Source organism: Anabrus simplex, chromosome 2 (assembly GCF_040414725.1).
Source record: "Anabrus simplex isolate iqAnaSimp1 chromosome 2, ASM4041472v1, whole genome shotgun sequence".
NCBI lineage: Eukaryota > Metazoa > Arthropoda > Insecta > Orthoptera > Tettigoniidae > Anabrus > Anabrus simplex.
In genome coordinates this window covers 257,741,600-257,761,361 of record NC_090266.1, presented here as the reverse complement: position 1 = coordinate 257,761,361, position 19,762 = coordinate 257,741,600, and the positions used below count along the sequence as shown (strand labels likewise).

At 36.3% G+C, this 19,762-nt stretch overlaps 1 protein-coding gene across 1 annotated transcript in view; it reads right to left on the bottom strand.

Annotated features, from left to right (window-relative positions):
- Window positions 1-19,762, bottom strand: part of LOC136863507 (uncharacterized) — a 366,127-nt gene that overhangs the window by 9,622 nt on the left and 336,743 nt on the right. Inside the window, exons 14-15 of the mRNA XM_068225972.1 lie at window positions 13,662-13,785; window positions 13,223-13,449 (exon numbers count right to left, since the gene is read on the bottom strand). Coding sequence (XP_068082073.1) covers window positions 13,223-13,449; window positions 13,662-13,785 — 351 coding nt within the window. The remainder of the gene's footprint in view (window positions 1-13,222; window positions 13,450-13,661; window positions 13,786-19,762) is intronic.

Below are 19,762 nucleotides of genomic sequence, written 5' to 3'. Positions count from 1 at the left end.
TTGAATATGACAAGCAGATTAGAGCAGATGTAGGATGCAGTAGTTGCATAGAGATGAAAAGGTTAGCACAGGATAGGGTGGCATGGAAAGCTGTATCAAACCAGTCTATGGACTGATGACTCGAACAAAAACATAGTATTTTAATGATTGCGTGTTTGTATAGACAAGGGCAACACCAATTGTTTAAAACATTTTATAAGGGACAGAACATCGTCAATAGCTTGCTCTAGAGATAGCCTTGAGAAGTCCCCTCTTCCGTAAATACAACAGAAGCAGCCCTACTTTAATGAGCCTTAGACACCACAAGATTTTACAGAAGACATGTGTTAAGTCACCAACTTTATCAAATAGAATTTCTTCAATACACATATTGCACTGTTTTTATGATTTGTATATTATTTTAATTATTTTGTGTTAGTATAGACTAGGGCAACACCAATTGTTTAAAACATTTTATAAGGGACAGAACATCATCAATTGCCTAAGAAATAGTGAGTAGTTTTAATCTATACATATAAAATAACATGTCTAGACTGACTGACTGACTGACTGACTGACTGACTGATTCATCATCGCCAAGCCAAAACTACTGGACATAATGAAATGAAATTTTGAGGATACATTTATAGTACAATGTAGGTGCTTGCTAAGGGAGGATTTTTGGATATTCCGTCGCTAAGGGGGAGGAAATTGGTGTGAAATTTTAAAATGAGTTTATCTATATCTCAAAACTTTAAAAGTTTACAGATGTAAAAATTGGTATTTAGAATCTCCTTTGAAAATAAGGAAATACGTATTTTTTTGTTTTCAGAAAATCCCAACAGGAGGGGTGAAAAAGGGTGAAAGAGGGGTTGAATGCCTTTAATGAGGATACGTATATCTCAGAAACTGAAGAAATTACAGACCTGAAAATTGGTATTTGGGATCTCCTTTGAAAATTTAAAAAATTATATGTTTTGTTTTTGGAAAATAAAATTAGTGGGAAGGTAAAAAGGGGGTGAATTTCTAAAATGAGTGTATCCATATCTCAAAATTTTAAAAGTTTACAGATGTAAAAATTGGTATTTAGAATCTCCTTTAACATACACATATTTTTTTGTTTTAGGAAAATCCTAATGGGAGGGGTGAAAAAAGGGTGAATGCCTTTATGAGGACACTTATATCTCAGAAAATGGAAGATATTACAGACCTGAAAATTGGTATTTGGGATCTCATTTAAAAATAAAGAAACATGTTGTAACGGTTCAAATCCCGCTATAAGATGATATTATTATTATTATTATTATTATTATTATTATTATTATTATTATTAGTATTATTGTTGTTCGATTCAATTCTGCAATGCTTGTCGCTTGCGTGATTGTAGTCAAATTGTTACGAATATATGTGTGTGTAGATTAACACTAAAAAACATGTACAGTAAGATTTGCTGTATATCAGATGTGGATGAAGTGTGTGCAGTAACTTCCGACATTGTAATATAGCAAAATACTGCTGGAGTTACTGCAGAGTCATTGCTACGTCATCGCGAGCATTTAGCGGTGAGCTCACTTTCTTGGAGATACCTAGAGTGCCACCGGCGGTTTCACCATAGGATGTAACATTTGTCGTGAGGTGGGAGTAGATCAAAGTTATTCCTGGAGATTGCGTAGGTTTGTCAACAAACGTCTATATAAGGTGGCTGCATATTGTAGCGTCAGTCATTATTCAATTGGAAGGAGAGGTAACAGTTGGTTGGAGAGTCATTAAGTGAACGAGATGGAGAGGACTCAGTCAGTCATTGAGTCAACAGGAAGGAGAGGCCTCAGTCGGTCATTAGTCGGTAGTTAAACGGAAGGTGAACTGTGAAGAAGTCAAATGGCTAAGTGAACAGTGAGGGAGTCAATTGGAAGGAGAGACCTCAGCCAGTCAGTTAGTTGTGTTCGAAGGATAGGCTTCCCATGAAGTCATATAGGACAGACATACCAAGAAGTCACCAGGATGGAGATGAAACAGTCACATGGATACATCACCAAATTAGGCTTGACACATCTACAGTAAACACCAGATCAAAGGAATACGTCGTAATTACACTCAAAGTGTTGAAGGTACAATCAAGTGAACCAGTGAGGGATAAATTTCGTGTATAATTGTTAAATATCCGGTCAAGAAGAATTCAAATTCATGCCTAGTTTAGTTCAGTTGCAATGTCAGAATTTCATATTCTTATGTGTTTTATCACAACAAGTCTTACTACTTTTATTGAAATTATTTCAAGAGTATATTTTGTTCTATCAAATTAATTTAGCATTTCATTTCTAGAGTTGAATTACTTAACCTCAAATTTAATGGGGAAACCGTATGCCAATCTCCTTTTCCCAGAACTTATATGGTATGTAGTCAAAAGTAAGCTTATTACCCCACACCCTAGAGATATTCAAGAATCTCATTCTCTTATTGCTGCGCTTATTTGTAGCTGGTGCCGTTCAAATAACGTATGTGTAAGTAAGCAGGTAAGATCTAAGTGTGAGTACGAGGTCCGACGATTGTGTATTTTATTTAATGAATATTGATTTTCATATTTTTTTCATTTAAATTCAGATTTATATGTTTTCAAAGTCAGTAAACGAGTTAGGAACTTCCCATTGTGATGCCGCAAAGTGGGACTCAAATAAATTCAGAACTTGTTTTGAATGACAGCATATCATAGGTTCATTTTGGGAAAAGTATGCACATTTAAGCCAACGGAATCATAATCGGTAAATGTCAGGAGTGTAATTTTGTGATATATATTTGTACTTTGGTGGCATGTCAAGGGATTTGAAGAGGGAAATTAATTTGAGATCGCGTACTATTACTAGTGAACTAAAGATGGACAAGGAAGACAATGTCAAGTTACGTGATGAGGAGGTCATTGCTTCTAAGAACATCCAAGGTGAGGTAGAGAGTAGGGATCAGGTGAATACAATGGAAGCTTCCGAGATAATTCAGGAAAGTGCAGAAATTGAGAAGCACGTTGAAACTCAAAAGGAAGTTTAATTTGCTGATGGCCAGGATGAACGAGCAGAGTGAAAAGATTAGCGAAAATTTTAATAAACAGATTAACTCGCTAAGTAGCAAAATGGAGGAAAAGTTTGCTAGTAGTAGTGAAAATAATAAGAAAAAGATGGAAGAATTAATTAGTAGTAGTAGCAAAAATAAGAAACAGATGGAAGAAATAATTAATAGTAATAGTGCGATCATTAGTAATATAGATTCTAAGATATTAGAGGTAACAGAGCAAACATGTAAGTCAGAATATAAGTTAAATGAAGAGTGTGTTGAAATTGAAGGTGAAATGAAGTTGGATCGGAGCAATCTTCAAACTCAGACCGAGCAAGTAAAGGAGACACGTACAGAGGACAGTAACAAGATCGTACCGTTAAGTAATAAGTTGTCAGAAACGTCTAGTAATCAGGAAGAAATTCATAAGGTAGTCGAGAAAAGATTGGACAAGATTTGCAATACAGTTGGGGAAGATATGAGGGAACAGGTTAGTAAAATCGAACAAATTGAAAGCAAACATGGAGAGGTCACAGAACTACGGAATGAATAGGAAACGCTATCACAGCAGGTGAGAGAGAGAGAGAGAAAGAAAGAGGAAGAATTGCAGGAAGAAATAAGAATAGTGGAAGAGAATGCTGAGAGAGTAGAGGAAGAAGAAATTTTGAGTTGCCAGAGAGTGCAATGGCAGGAATTTAGAGGTGAGACAGCGGGAGAGGTGATAGTGGCGAGTGGTTTGTTCAGTAGGGATCGTGATTTACCTAGGTTTTCTGGAAAACAGTTCAATCCTATAGAATTTGTAAAACTAGTTGAGAAAAGATTTGCAAGTAAGTTGAGGAATAATATTATTGAATGGGAATACGTGCTGGAAATTTTGTCTAATGTTTTTATCGGTGAAAGTAAAGTATGGTTTCGAGTGTGCTGGGATAATATGTCTAATTTGGGAGAATTTAAAGAGAAGTTCATTGACAGGCTTTGGGAAGAATGTATGCAAGTGCAAGAGAGAGAGCGCATGATGTCTGGTGAAAGTAGTATAGTAGAGAGAGGGGTAAAAATTTTAGCCGAGTATCAGAGGAAAGAGAGTAATCATGATCTGCAGAGGATTGATAGTTATGTCGATGGTAATAGGGGTCAGAAGAGTAACCAGAGAGAATCGGAAGATGGGACGCGTATGGATTTGAGATATCAGAGATATTATGATAAGCCGAATATGAATGTTATCCAAGTGCCGTTATCTAGCTAGAGTATTTCAGATTCACAGGTGATCGGGTAAGTTAAGTGGACAGGCTGAAGGTAGAAGATGAACAGGTATGTAGTATTAGTAGTTATGTAGTGAAAGTAGATTTAAGACTATAGTGTGATTGAGACCTAAGTAATGTTAAGTGAGATATTTAAGTAATGACGTAGTCGTAGATAATGAGTTGATTAATAGTAATAGTAAGTTAGACGTAAGAAGTGATCTGTTAAGTGATGTAAGTACTTGTAATACTGAGAATATGATGTAAGTAGTGAGGTAGTAACTCTGACGATAGAAATTATGATATGGAGAAGGTAAGTGAAAGTACTATTAGATATTATAACAGCTGCTGGTAGCAAGTCACAGAAAGTAAATAAAATTATAGCGGTACCAATCACAATTGAATATAATTGTAAGTTTCAACCATGCCTTGTTGTACCAAATCTTGTGTATTCAGTTATTTTGGGTGCTGACTTGGTTGCAAATCATGAAAGTAGAATAGACTTTGATTTAGGTAGTGTGTGTTTGTTCTGGGAGAAAACTAGCAAAGAAGTACGTGATAATTATGATGCTCTGAGGTAAGTGTGTTGGTGACGTGGGTTCTATTAAAGATATGAGAGGTAAGTGAAAGTATTCCTAGTGAGAGGAAATGTTGTGATGTGTGTCACATGTCTATACGACCAGGATCTGAGGGATAGTCTGTATGAGGCAGTGACGTGAGGTAATTTGAGTGAATTACAGGAGGAGTAATTGTGTTCGATGTTAGGTAAGCATCGAGATGTATTTAGTTATAAGCCAGGTAGAACACATATATGAACATAAATTTGTTGTACATGACCATTCATCATTGTGGGAGGTAAGTACCCCATTCAACTTATATATGCTAGTGCCGTCATAGAACAAGTAAACATTATGCTGGATTACAGAATAATTGAACCATCTTGTAGCTGTAGTATTGATCCTGTAATTATTGTTGCCAAGAAGGATGGATTTATTGTGGTATGTAAGTTAATAAGGGAAAAATTGATTCAGTTTGAGTGACAGACTGCTACTCAGAGTTCCATTTTCATCATCTGCAAAGGCGGGAAATATGTCTAAATTCTTTCTTTTGTGAACCGTATTGGGGAGTGTGCATATTCTTTAAAAGATCAGGAAGGGAAGATTGTCGGTACTTATAATATTAAAAATTTGAAGAAGTACTTCACGTGAGATTTGTTGAGATAATAATATGATTAATTTTTTGTGGAAACTGGCAAAACAAAACTAACATCTGTGAATTTGCATGTGAACCAAGTGTCATATCGGTGTATTGGAAGAATAAGTGCTACATTGTCATCTATTGCATGACAAAGAGAGAACGAGACATTGGACAATTATCTGTGATGACAGCATGCAAGAAAAGTTCTCATATATAAGTGAGTTTGTCATAAAATATTTTGATATGTTAAAAAAAAAAAGGAATGTTGTATAATCATTTAAAATTATTTCTGTATGTTAAATTAAGTGCTATACTCTTGTGAATTGTATGAGAAGGAGAGAATGGGACACTGAACAAATATCTACGATGACAATGTGCGAGAAATATTCTCATATCTGACATTTTATAAAATGGATGGATGTTGAAAAAGAAAATTATTGTTGTATACTCATTTAACGTGTTTATATGTGTCAGTGTTATATATATCATTTTGTTCATAAATCAATCGATTTTTGTTCTTTGATTTATTTATGAGGGAGGCGAATTGTAACGGTTCAAATACCATTACAAGATCATATCTGTACTTGTATTATTATTATTATTATTATTATTATTATTATTATTATCCGCAGTTTATAAACCCTCGGGGAAAGTTTGAGACCTTTAAGACGAATAAACCAGCCACACCCTCTCAATTTATGGGTTGATTTAAAGGTTACACTCAAAATCGAAGAAGAGGGCTGTGATAGGTTGAAAATTAATTACAGAAATTTGGTATTCGCTAGATTCAAAACTGGCAGAAAGAAAAGATCAAATTTGCCAACCCAAAAATAAATGAACATCAATTAGTAAAAAAAAAACTTATGAATACCAAACGTCTTTAAATCAAAAGTTCTTTCACTTCGCACCAGGGAGCATGATCATAGTTTTTTTGCAGTGACATCTATGGGAGAATGTCCAAACTTCCCGATGAAGGGGAAACAAAACAAGTACAGGAAACTTCACAATAACAAAATTTCATCAGATTTTAGTGGCGACATCTTGTGAGCAAAGGTTAAAGTAGGTCTAGTTTCAAGTTCACAGTTCCTCCAGTAGCGGAGTTCCTTTAGGCGCAAGATTTAAATGTGCGGCGTAGAGGTGTACTTCCCAGTACAATTATTATTATTATTATTATTATTATTATTATTATTATTATTATTATTATTATTATTATTATTATTCATCTGTGATATTATTACTATTATTGTAACTATTATTATTGTTCAATTCAATTCTGCAATGCTTGTTGCTTGCGTGATTGTAGTGAAATTGTTACGAATATATGTGTGTGTAGATTAACACAAAAAACATGTACAGTAAGATTTGCTGTATGTCAGATGTGGATGTAGTGTGTGCAATAACTTCTGACATTGTAATATAACAAAATACTGCTGGAGTTACTGCAGAGTCATTGCTACGTCATCGCGAGCATTTAGAAGTGAGCTCACTTTCTTGGAGATACCTAGAGTGCCACCGGCGGTTTCACCATAGGATGTAACATTTGTCGTGAGGTGGGAGTAGATCATAGTTATTCCTGGAAATTGCGTAGGTGTGTCAACAAACGTCTATATAAGGTGGCTGCATATTGTAGCATCAGTCATTATTCAATAGGAAGGAGGGGCCACAGTTGGTTGGAGAGTCATTAAGTGAACGAGACAGAGAGGACTCAGTCAGTCATTGAGTCAACAGGAAGGAGAGGCCTCAGTCGGTCATTAGTCAGTAGTTAAACGGAAGGTGAACAGTGAAGAAGTCAAATGGATAAGTGAACAGTGAGGGAGTCAACTGGAAGGAGAGACCTCAGCCAGTCAGTTAGTTGTGTTCGAAGGATAGGCTTCCCATGAAGTCATATAGGACAGACTTACCAAGAAGTCACCAGGATGGACAGAAGCAGTCACATGGATACATCACCAAATTAGGCTTGACACATCTATAGTAAACACCAGATCAAAGGAATACGTCGTAATTACACTCAAAGTGTTGAAGGTACAGTCAAGTGAACCAGTGAGGGATAAATTTCGTGTATAATTATTAAACATCCGGTCAAGAAGAATTCAAATTCACACCTAGTTTAGTTCAGTTGCAATGTCAAAATTTCATATTCATATTCTCATCTATTTTTATTGAAATTATTTCAAGAATATATTTTATTCTATCAAAGTAATTTAGCGTTTCATTTCTAGAGTTGAATTACTTAACCTCAAATTTAATGGGGAAACCGAACGCACAATCTCCTTTTCCCAGAACTTACATGGTATGTTGTCAAAAGTAAGCTTATTACCGCACACCCTAGAGATATTCAAGAATCTCATTCTCTTATTGCTGCACTGATTTGTAGCTGGCGCCCTTCAAATAACATATGCATAAGTAAGCAGTTAAGATGTAAGTGTGAGTACAAGGTCCGACGATTGTGTATTTTATTTAATAAATATTAATTTTCATTTTTTTTTCATTTAAATTCAGATTTATCTGTTTTCAAAGTCAGTAAACAAGTTCGAAACTTCTAAATGTATTTTTTTGTTTTTGGAAAATCCAATTAATGGGGGATGAAAAAGGGGTGAATTTATAAAATGAGTGTATCTATATCTCAAAACTTTTAAAGTTTATAGATATAAAAATTGGTATTTAGAATCTCCTTTAAAAACAAAGAAATACGTATTTTTTTTGTTTGTTTTCGGAAAATCCCAATAGGATGGGTGGAAAACGCTGAAAAAGGGGTTGAATGCCTTTAATGAGGCTACTTATATTTCAGAACCTGAAGATATTACAGACCTGAAAATTGGTATTTGGGATCTCTTTTAAAAATAAAGAAACATGTATTTTTTGCTTTCGGAGTATCGCAATAGGAGGGGTGAAAAGGGGTTAAAAAGGGGTTGAATACTTTTAATGAGGACATTTATATCTCAGAAACTGAAGATAGTACAGACCTGAAAATTGGTATTTCGGATCTCCTTTACAAATAAAGAAACACATATTTTTTGTTTTTGGAAATACCAATTAATGGGGGCTGGGGGGTGAAAAGCGGTGTTCTTTAAAAATGAGTGTATCTATATCTCAAAACTTTTAAAGTTTACAGATGTAAAAATTTGTATTTAGCATCCCCTTTAAAAATAAAGAAACACATATTTTTTTGTTTTTGGTAAATCCCAATACGAGAGGTGAAAAAGGGTGAAAAAACTGGTTGAACGCCTTAAATGAGGATACATATATCTCAGAAACAGAAGATATTACAGACCTGAAAAGTAGTATTTAGAAACTCATTATAAAATAAAGAAACACGTATTTTTTGTTTTTGGAAAATCCAATTAATGGGGGTTAAACAGGAGTGACAAATTGAGGTGAACTTTTAGAAAGACTATATCTACAGTATATCTCAGAAACGTAAAATTTTACAGACGTAAAAATTGGTATTTGGAATCTCCTGTAAAAGGAAAGAAACATAGGTGATTTGTTATTGGAAACTCGACTTAAGGGGAACTAACAAGGGGGTGAAATTTTAAAATAAGTATTTCTACAGTATATCTCAAAAACTTATCACATTACCAAAGTAAAAAAATAGTATTTTTAATCTCTATTAAATAAAGAAACATGTATTTTTTTGTTTTCTGAAAAACCACCTGGGTGGAGTGGTAAAAGTGACTGAAAATGGGGTTGAATTATTTTAATTAGGATACTGATATATCAAAAGTTGAAGATATTACAGACGTGAAATTTGGTATTTGGAATCTCCTTTAAAAATAAAGAAATACGTATTGTTGTTTTCGGAAATCCACCTGGGGGGGGGGGGGAATTGAAAAATTAGTTGAATTATTACTTTGATGATACTATTATCTCGAAAACGAAAGATTTTTAGACGTGAAAATTACTTTTTAGAATCTGCTTGAAAATTAAAGAAACACGTATTCTTTGAAAATATAATGAAAAGTGGGGGGGGGGGTGAAAGGATTGAAAAATTAATTGAATTAATTGTATGAGGATACTTAAACCTAATAAAAACTAAAATTGTTTCAGACGTGAAAATTGGTATTTGGGTCTCCTTTACAAACAAAGAAAAAAGCGTTTTGAGGGGGAAATCATCTTGCGGGGCGGGGGTGAAAAGGAGTTGAATTCCTTTTATGAGGAATCATTTCTCAAAAACTGAAGATGTTAGAGTCGTGATAATTGGCATTTACTTTTTCTATTAAAGACAAAAGTATTTTTTGCCAGAAAATTCACTTGGGGAGTGTGAAAGGAACTGAAAAAAAAGTGAATTCTTTTTATGGGGATACTTACATCTCAGAATTGAAGGTAACAGACGTGAACATTGGTATTTGGAATCTCCTTTAAACATAAAGAAATACACCTTTTTGGGGAGGGGGGGTATATCAACTTAACGGCGGTGGGGTGAAAAACGAGTTGAGACCAATTGATTTTACTGTTCATAATGTACTTATTCTGATCATAAATGGATCATTTTAATCTTTCCTGGGTTCGTTTTCAAGAGCCATCTTTTCCTTTGGAGAACATAAAGTTAGATTACAGTAGATTCTACTGGCATAAAAATAAAAATTTAAACACATTTGAAATAAACGATAGCAATGACATTGACCGTGCAATTGTTCACCTCTATAATAAGGTCAATAATGCACGCATGTATATCATTCGTGTCGCCAGAAATCTTGCGTACTTGCCTACGCGCGACGATGGTGTTGGTCACATTGTCAGCAATGACAATGGCAGCCGATGTAATTTACCGCCAAGTAGCGGTCTTGCATTTTGCTGTGGGGTCCAGAACATTAATAATAATAATAATAATGATAATAATAATAATAATAATAATAACAACCTAAATTCAACTAATATCACCCACTCTAATAATAAAAATAATAATAATGTTCTGGACCATCGTCAAAATGTGCGGGCCACGCTGGAAACGGATCCTGGCCAGGTAATGACTACGAATGCAGTCTGGCCGCGGGTTCAGTACCGCCAAGGCACCCAAGATGTCACCACGCCGGATCTCCTCATGGATTTGATCCGTATTAAAAGTGCTTATAGGAAAAGATGGCAAAGATTTAGGGGCCCAACTGACTGCGTGGAATACCTGGACCTAGCCCGGGAAGTACGGAATCGATTGCTGGAAAGAGAGATTGAAAAATGGGAGGAATTTTGCCGTAATCTATCAGAAAACGAGTCAGATCGTTAATTTTGATGCATTCTCTCAGAAAACGAGTCAGATCGCGAATTTTGGTGGATTATATATAAAACGTTAAGCATTCAATTATAAATTTCAGTATAATACCGTAGCAAAGCACGGGTATCTTGCTAGTCTTCAATATAATTACAAGCAGCTGAAGATGTCTAAATCAAGATGAAACATGTCCCAAAATTTGAAACTCTAAAAAAATGATGTATGTGTAATCAACTGAGATTATGTGGTGTATATAATAGGTGGACCCTGAAGGAATATTCTTTCTTTTATTGAAGTAATATTGTTCTGTCAGAATCTCAGAAGAATCTATGACCTCTATGGATTCCTGAAGAAGTCTTTCGAGATTAATGATTTGGGTAACATATCGCACTGATTGGGAATCAAATTCACTCGCACTGATTCAACAATCACCATGAGTCAACGAGGATAAATCTTGGACATACTTATTCGCTTCGGAATGCCGTCATGTCACCCAGTCACCACACCACTTGATCCAGGGACGAAGCTATTGAAGACAGACACACTTGGACTAACAAGAATGGAGAGAAACCTCCATACTGCAAGCTTGTCGGTACACTCATGCATTTGTCTGTTGGGACGCTCCCCGATATATCTCACGCAACCAGTATTCTCAGCCAGTTCATGACCGTTTTGGTGCCAGCCATTGGCAGGCTGTAAAACATGTGCTACATTACCTCAAGGGAACAATGGACTTAGGCATCCACCCTTACAGCAAGAGGGGACAGTCTAGCTGGTTATGTTGATGCTGAGTGAGGCGCCTGCATCGATGACAGGAGATCCTACATTGGATACACCTTTACAATGAGTGGAGGTCCTGTTCCCTCGGAGTCAGAAAACAGGCGCACAGTTGCGTTTTCGTCTACAGAGTCCGAGTATATGGCTCTCAGCGATTCCTCCAAGGAGGCAATACGTCTGCGATGACTGTCCGATGAGACTATTTAAAATCTACTGCCAGCTGTCAATCTGCACACTGATATGATAATAAAGGAGCAAAGAAATTGGTAGAGAATCCTGTGTTGCACTCACATACAAAGCATATTCATGTGTGTCATCATTTTGTGAGGGAAGCTCTGTTTGCAGAGGAAATCAACCTGAAGTATCTTGTGACAGAAGAGATTCTAGCAGATGTGTTCACAAAGGATTGCCCACAGTCAAGCACGGGAAGTGTTTAAGCAACCTCGGTCTCAAGAAGTGTACTATTCAGGCAATCGTCGCTTTGAGAGTGGGTATTAAATAAGATTCAAATTGAGCCACCCTCTAGTAATGCCACATAGTACTCTTTGGAGTTTTCTCTTTGGGTATGAGCAGCCATCTTTTGTTCATTTCAGATTGCGCCGGTCACTTGACTTGTTCAGACAGATTCATTGTATTAAATGTGTCCCTTTTTATGGGGACAGTCTAGCTGGTTATGTTGATGCTGAGTGAGGCGCCTGCATCGATGACAGGAGATCCTACATTGGATACACCTTTACAATGAGTGGAGGTCCTGTTCCCTCGGAGTCAGAAAACAGGCGCACAGTTGCGTTTTCGTCTACAGAGTCCGAGTATATGGCTCTCAGCGATTCCTCCAAGGAGGCAATACGTCTGCGATGACTGTCCGATGAGACTATTTAAAATCTACTGCCAGCTGTCAATCTGCACACTGATATGATAATAAAGGAGCAAAGAAATTGGCAGAGAATCCTGTGTTGCACTCACATACAAAGCATATTCATGTGTGTCATCATTTTGTGAGGGAAGCTCTGTTTGCAGAGGAAATCAACCTGAAGTATCTTGTGACAGAAGAGATTCTAGCAGATGTGTTCACAAAGGATTGCCCACAGTCAAGCACGGGAAGTGTTTAAGCAACCTCGGTCTCAAGAAGTGTACTATTCAGGCAATCGTCGCTTTGAGAGTGGGTATTAAATAAGATTCAAATTGAGCCACCCTCTAGTAATGCCACATAGTACTCTTTGGAGTTTTCTCTTTGGGTATGAGCAGCCATCTTTTGTTCATTTCAGATTGCGCCAGTCACTTGACTTGTTCAGACAGATTCATTGTATTAAATGTGTCCCTTTTTGTGTTCAATAAACCTGCACTCTAAAGTAATGGAGTGCGGCCAGTATCCAGTATTCGGGAGATAGTGGGTTTGAACCTCACTGTTGACAGTCCTGAAGATGGTTTTCCATGGTTTCCCATTTTCACACCAGGCAAATGCTCTTGGCTGTACCTTAATTAAGGCCACGGCCACTCCCTTCCCATTCCTAGCCCTTTCCTGTCCCATTGTCGGTGCGACGTAGAGCAACTTGTAAAAAAAAAAAACAGTAATGGACGTTGTATTTCATTTTATAATCCACAGCCTTATTGCTCCTTAAAGATTCTCAGAATAAGTCCCTAGCAAAAAATACTGAATCTAAGGTCCAGAAGCTGCTTTGTATTCTATGTATTATCTTAATTTCCTGTAATAATGTTTTATGGATTTGAAGTCAAGTATTCCAAATATCAACAGAAAAAGTGAATCTGAAGATCTTCCCCTCACCTGAAAGCAGATCCTGTAAGGTAACTCTTCTAGAGCCAACCACCTCTTTACCCGAACTTCGTATTTCAAACAAAAGAGCAGCATGACGTGGCACAGTATCAGGATTATTCAGCTGGAAGCTGAGATCAAATTGTGGATTTGGAACAGCTGGTAAGAGGCGAGACTTGGCTACAGTTCTTCCTCCTGCATAGCTCCCAATACGAGCCAGCTTATCAGGACTGCTTGCACTAGATTATTACACACATAGCAATCAATATTAGCACAGATTAGATAATATCTAGTAATATATTTATTAATTAGAAGCATTAAAATTCAGTGTTACTGACAAAATGTATTTTGGAATAATTAAAGATACTGAGTGGCTATGCATTCTCAAAACAGTAAAATAACTAGGACTGTACAAAACAGATAGATACAAAAACTAGTCCATTTCTATTACCTGTGAAGCTTGACACGACAATACAACTGGGCTATTTGAGCTACGTGCAGCCCTTGAGCTTGGATAACTTTCCCTTCAACTCCAAAGTAGCGGTCAGGACGGAGTGGAGCAGGAACTTTTAGATCTAAAAAATAAAATAAACCATGTACATTAAGCAAATCTGACACGGAAGAAAGAAAATCATTGATATTAAAAAAATTAAAACGAAACTGATAGTACATAGAACTAATTATAACTACTGTAATTACAATGGTGGCCTAAAGTCAAAATACACAACGAACACAAAGAAGGAACTGACATACAAGTACATATCAGCAACAACAATAGGTGGTGTTCATTTACAAGTCGCTCGGTGTCGCACCAACACAGATAGGTCTTATGGCGACGATAGGACAGGAATGTGCTAGGAGTGGGAAGGAACTGATTATGGCCTTAAATCAGATACAGCCCCAGCATTTTCTTGGTGTGAAAATGGGGAAACCACAGAAAACTATCTTCAGAGCTGCCAACAGTAGGGTTTAAACCCACTATCTCCAGAATACAAGCAAATAGCAGTGTGACCCAAACTGTGTGGCCACTTGCTCAGTTATATTAGGTGAAAAATGACATTTTTCTTATTGTCTACATCTGTAAAACTGTTTTAAATGCCCCATGGTGCAGTCAAAACTATAAAATTTTTGCAACCTCTTCTATTTCGCATTTCATCTTGCGTGCGCGCACGTGTGTGTATTTACTCAGAAAATAGATTTATATACTCTGATGAAAAGTACCCGGACACCTCTCTGAACATGTAAACTAGAGCCTAGATGTCAGTATGATTGCTACTGCAAACTGCAGTTGAGGGGCAGTGCCCCTAACCGCACGGCCAACTCGCCCAGTGAGCACTGAAGTATATAGCATCAGAAAATCGCATGAAACTGTGTGATACAATCACCTGTGAATTCCGCAGTGCCACTAATTGTGCAGCTTGCAGCTTGACCATGCACTGGTAGATGCAAAGACTGCAGTTTAAGGCTCAGGCACATGTCTATAAACTGCACATTTCATCGGTGAACACAAACCACAAAGTTTGGTGGTGTAAAGGGATCAGTCTCTGGTCTGGACGACTGGAGACACATGATTTGGAGTGATGAATCACACTATATCATATGAGGGCTTGGGTGTGGCAAGTGCCAGGTGAGCAATTAATGCCAGCCTATAAAGTGCCCACAGTGAAATTTCAAGGTGATGGGTTGAATACGTGGGAGTGATTTTAATGGAAGAGACTTGGTCAGCTTGTAATACTGCAGAGCATATTATGTGGGAGGATTATAAGAATATTTTGACCAACTCCATGTTGTCTATGGAAGAAGACCGGTTCACAGGTGACCACTGTATGTTTCAGCACAATAATGAATCCTCCCTGCCATAAAATGGGATCTGTTTATGAGGGTTTGTCAACGATAGTGTTTTGGAAATAGAATGGTTAGCCCAGAGATTCAATCTCACTCCTATCGAACAGCTCTGGGATGAACTAAAATGGCAATTTCACTTCAGACCAAATAACCCAAATCACTAACTATGCTTTCTACAGCACAGCAGGAAGAATGGTCTGCCATATCCCAGTAATGTTTCAACACCTGGTACGCAGTCTCTCTGCAGAGTTCCAGATGCAATTTAGGCCAAGGGAGTGCCTTCCCTGTATTAATGTCCACTACTGTTCAGTATATCTGAGGAACACACAAAGGATTGTTTAGAGGTGTCTAGATACTTTGATCAGGTAGGGCAAATCTCCTCACATACAAGTTTAAAGCTCTCCTGGGGGCTGATGACCTTAGATGTTAGGCCCATTTTAACAACAAGCATCATCATCATCATCATCATCATCATCATCAAAGCTCTGCCTTGTAACCATTGTGCACCTTAGTAGAAACATCCCATTGATTATCACTCATTATCAGTATTTTCCTGCTGCTTCTTTTTCAATTTTACATGTAGATGATTCAGACTTACCCATAATAATGTTTTGAAATGAGGACTTGAAGTGATAAAGTTACAAACACTCCAGAATATGTAACAGAACCTCATATTTTATTTATGCTCTTAGTTTGTTTCAAAGTGTTTTAAAGCTTTTACAAATCCAACAAATGGCAAAAATGATTTTTGTATTATATGTTTTGTACAATTTTATTCCAAATCTCACTCAATCTTTATTGATTGAACTGAACATACGGCAGTCATTCCCTAAATTTAATATTTCATTTGTGACTAGTTCAGTGCCATGAGTTTGGAAAATGAATACTGGTTCAAAGAAGAAAATTTCTGTATCGGCAATTCAGATGACCCTAGGTTCTATTCCCAGCTGAGCCATGATTTTTAACTGTGTTCGATTAATTCCTTCAGCTTGGAGGGCTGCGTGTTTGCATTTGTCTTAATACATATCTTCATCTGCATACAAGACATCATTCTACAAACCACCACAGAAATATGCAATGGTGAATACATCCCTCTACATAGGGGCGATGTCCAGAAAGGCATCTTTAATTAATTAATTAATTAATTTAATACTTTATTAACGGTAATACCATTTTACATAACAGTAGAGAAGAATAAACAAAACAAAACACACTAAAAAGAAAGTTCAATGGAGTATAAGTAGAAAAATATGTACAGATATATACACAGGTTATATTACAAGAAATCACAGGAAAGTAATAGTCAATTCTGGAGATTATGTAAGTGATTTCTCAATTTTGAAAATGAGCAGTTAAATATATCAATATCCACTTTGTTTAGAGATCTTGACATTCGTTCAATTGGCCCATTGAATGCGTAGTTAGTTCTATGCCAATTTGTAGACAATGTATTCTTGAACCTTGTGCGTCTGTCTGGTACATGTACGTTAATTTTTGCAAGGAGTTGTGGACAATTCACCAAGGAATGAAGCAATTTAAAAATGAAGAGTGTATCCAATAATTTACGATGTTGTGACAGGCTATGCATATTTAAGAACTGTTGTAAGGATGTATAATCAACATTATCATATGAGAATCCTGCTCTAAATGAATATAAACAAAGAAATTTATGTTGTACTGAATCTAATCTATGGATAGAGGTCTGATGAGAAGGGTTCCAAACAGGTGTACAGTATTCTAGTATAGGGCGTACCATAGACACATACAGCAATCGATAGGTAGCGAAGTTTGAAAATTCTCTAGAATATCTAGTAATGCAACCCAATCTTTGAAATACTTTCTTACAAATATTTTCAATATGTTCATTAAACGATACGTTATAACTGAATAAATCAAATCAAATCAAATCAAAATCTCTTTATTTGCAAATGAGGTGTCTACCTCGGTGGCAAATGGTACACTAAAATACATTATTGTCAAGCACTAAATTTTAAATTAACAAGAGAAGAATTTTTTTTTTTCTAGAATACAATAATATACAATTTATGCTAACAATTTTTTTCTATTAAACAAACAGATCATCCTTAATAAATTTATATTGTTTACAAAATTCTACTTATAATATCTCCTATACTTACAAACATAGTCAACTCATATACAGTATGTGGAATTACTTCAAATAATACTATGCAACAGGTATAAGATTAAAATTTACATTGCATTTATTTACTAATTTTTTATACCCATTTCGGAACCTAAGTAGCATAGCGACCTGCTGCGTCTTAACCTGAGCCCCCTTTTGCCACCACTTTTCAGAGTTCCTGAAGGGCCTTCACAGCTACCGTAGTGGTCCCAGGGCCCTCGAAGTACCCACTGTACTTCACCCCTACAGGCAGTCCCCTACTTTGGCTGTCCAAACTCCATGGACCAGGGGATGGAATTACATTTTTTTTTAAACACACATTTTTTTATTTACAATAGCCTGTACTGGTCGAATGCTCTCTAACATTTAATTTATTTTCCCTGTTGCTGTTTATTCTCTTCTTGAATACCTGCACAGATTTTGGAAAAGGATCAAACACTACCCCTGGTAAACTGTTCCACTCCTTCACGCCCTTCCCAATGAATGAAAATTTACCCCAGTCGCTTCTGCTAAAATTCCTTCTAATTTTATACTTGTGGTCAGTTCTGCCAATATAATTATTTTCCAACTGAAGCCTCTCACGGATTTCTCCCCATGCTTCTTCTCCTGTATAGGCTCTATATAATCCTATAAGTCTACTTTTCTCCCTTCTCTTACTTAAAGTTTCCCACCCACGTTCCTCTAACATTTCTGATACACTACTGTTTCTCCTGAAATCCCCTGTTACAAATCTTGCTGCTTTCCTCTGCACACTATCTATTTCTTTTATTAGGTATTCTTGGTGAGGATCCCAAACGCTGTTTGCATATTCCAATAATGGACGAACCATACTTAAGTAACTTTTTTCTTTTAATTCTTTGTTGCATCCTTTAAGTAGCCTCATTATGACATGTAACGATCTGTATGCTTTCCCAACAATGTCATCCACATGACCCTTCCAGTGCAAATTACTTTCAAATCTCACACCTAAGTATTTGCACTTGCCATCTTTTGGGATAACTACCTCATCCAAAGTATATTCAAATTCAGTTTTAAAGCTCTTGTTTGTAAATGTTGTAACAGTTGATTTGCCTCCATTAACCTTCATATTATTTTCTTCAACCCACTGTTGGGTACTTTCAAGGTCCCTTTGTAATTCTGAACAATCCTCAATGTTATTTATTTCCCTATAAACAATTATATCATCTGCACACAATCTTATTTTTGATGTTATATTGTTCCCTAAATCATTTGTGTATATTAAGAAAAGTAACGGACCGATTATACTACCCTGTGCGATTCCCTTCCAAACTTTCTCTTCCTGCGATATATTATTTCCTACTTTGACTTTCTGAACCCTTGAATTTAGAAATGTTTTTATCCAACGTATAACCCTTATGTCCAATCCTATTCCCTCCAATTTCTTTAATAATATTCCATGTTCCACTCTATCAAAGGCTTTGGAAAGATCTATGGCTATACAATCTAACTGGCCTCCTGAATCCAACTGATCTGATATGTCCTGCTGAAATCCCACCAGTTGTGCCTCACAAGAAAATTTCTTTCTAAATCCATACTGGCTCCTCATGAACCAATTTTTATCATCACATATCCCTCTGATGTACTTTGCTATTAAACTCTCCAGTATTTTACAAACTATATTGGTCAGGCTGATTGGTGTGTAGTTCTCTGGTTTCCTTTTATCACCCTTTCCTTTATAAATTGGTATTATTATAGATTCCTTCCATTCTTTTGGTATTACACTATTATTTATGACATAGTCAAAGAGAAATTTTAAATAAGGCACTATGTACCACCCCATTGTCTTTAATACCTCCCCAGTAATTTGATCACTTCCTGCTGCTTTTCCTTGCTGAAGTAGTTGGATTTCTCTGAAAATATCTTCATTTGTGAATGAGAAGCTTCTTGTTTCCCTCTGTGTCTCTCCCTCTGTATCTTCTGTTACTGTTTCCAACTCCTGACAATCTTCTACTGAATCTCTGAATTCCCTACTAAATAGATTTGCTTTCTCAGTATCTGTTGAATAGTGTTCACCCCCTTCTCCCACCATTGTAGGAATTTGGATTCCTTTTCCTTTTTGATTCCTAATATATGAATACATCTTTTTCCATTTCCCTTTGTGGTCATTACCCTCTTGAAGTATGCCATTCATATATTTCTCTTTTGCTTCCTTTTTCACTATATTCAGTTCCCTCATTAGCTGTTTTCTAGTTTCTCTCTTCTCCCTATCCACTTTGATTTTCCTGTTTACTATTCTACATTTTCTTTTTACTTTCCTTATTTCCCTTGTATAATAAACAGGGTCTGAGGTCATTTTACCCTTCTTAACAGGTACAAATCTTTTCTCTCCCTCCCAAATGATTCCTTTAAATTTAGCCCAAATTGTATCCACATTACTCCCTTCACTTATCCAACAACTGAATTGTGATTTAAGGTAAGTCCCAAATTCATCAACTTTAGTTTTTCTGTATAATTTCTTGTCTTGTGTGACCCTCTTATTAAGCATTTTTGGTACAAGTCCTACATCCATTATTACAGCCTTATGGTCACCTATTCCTTCAATT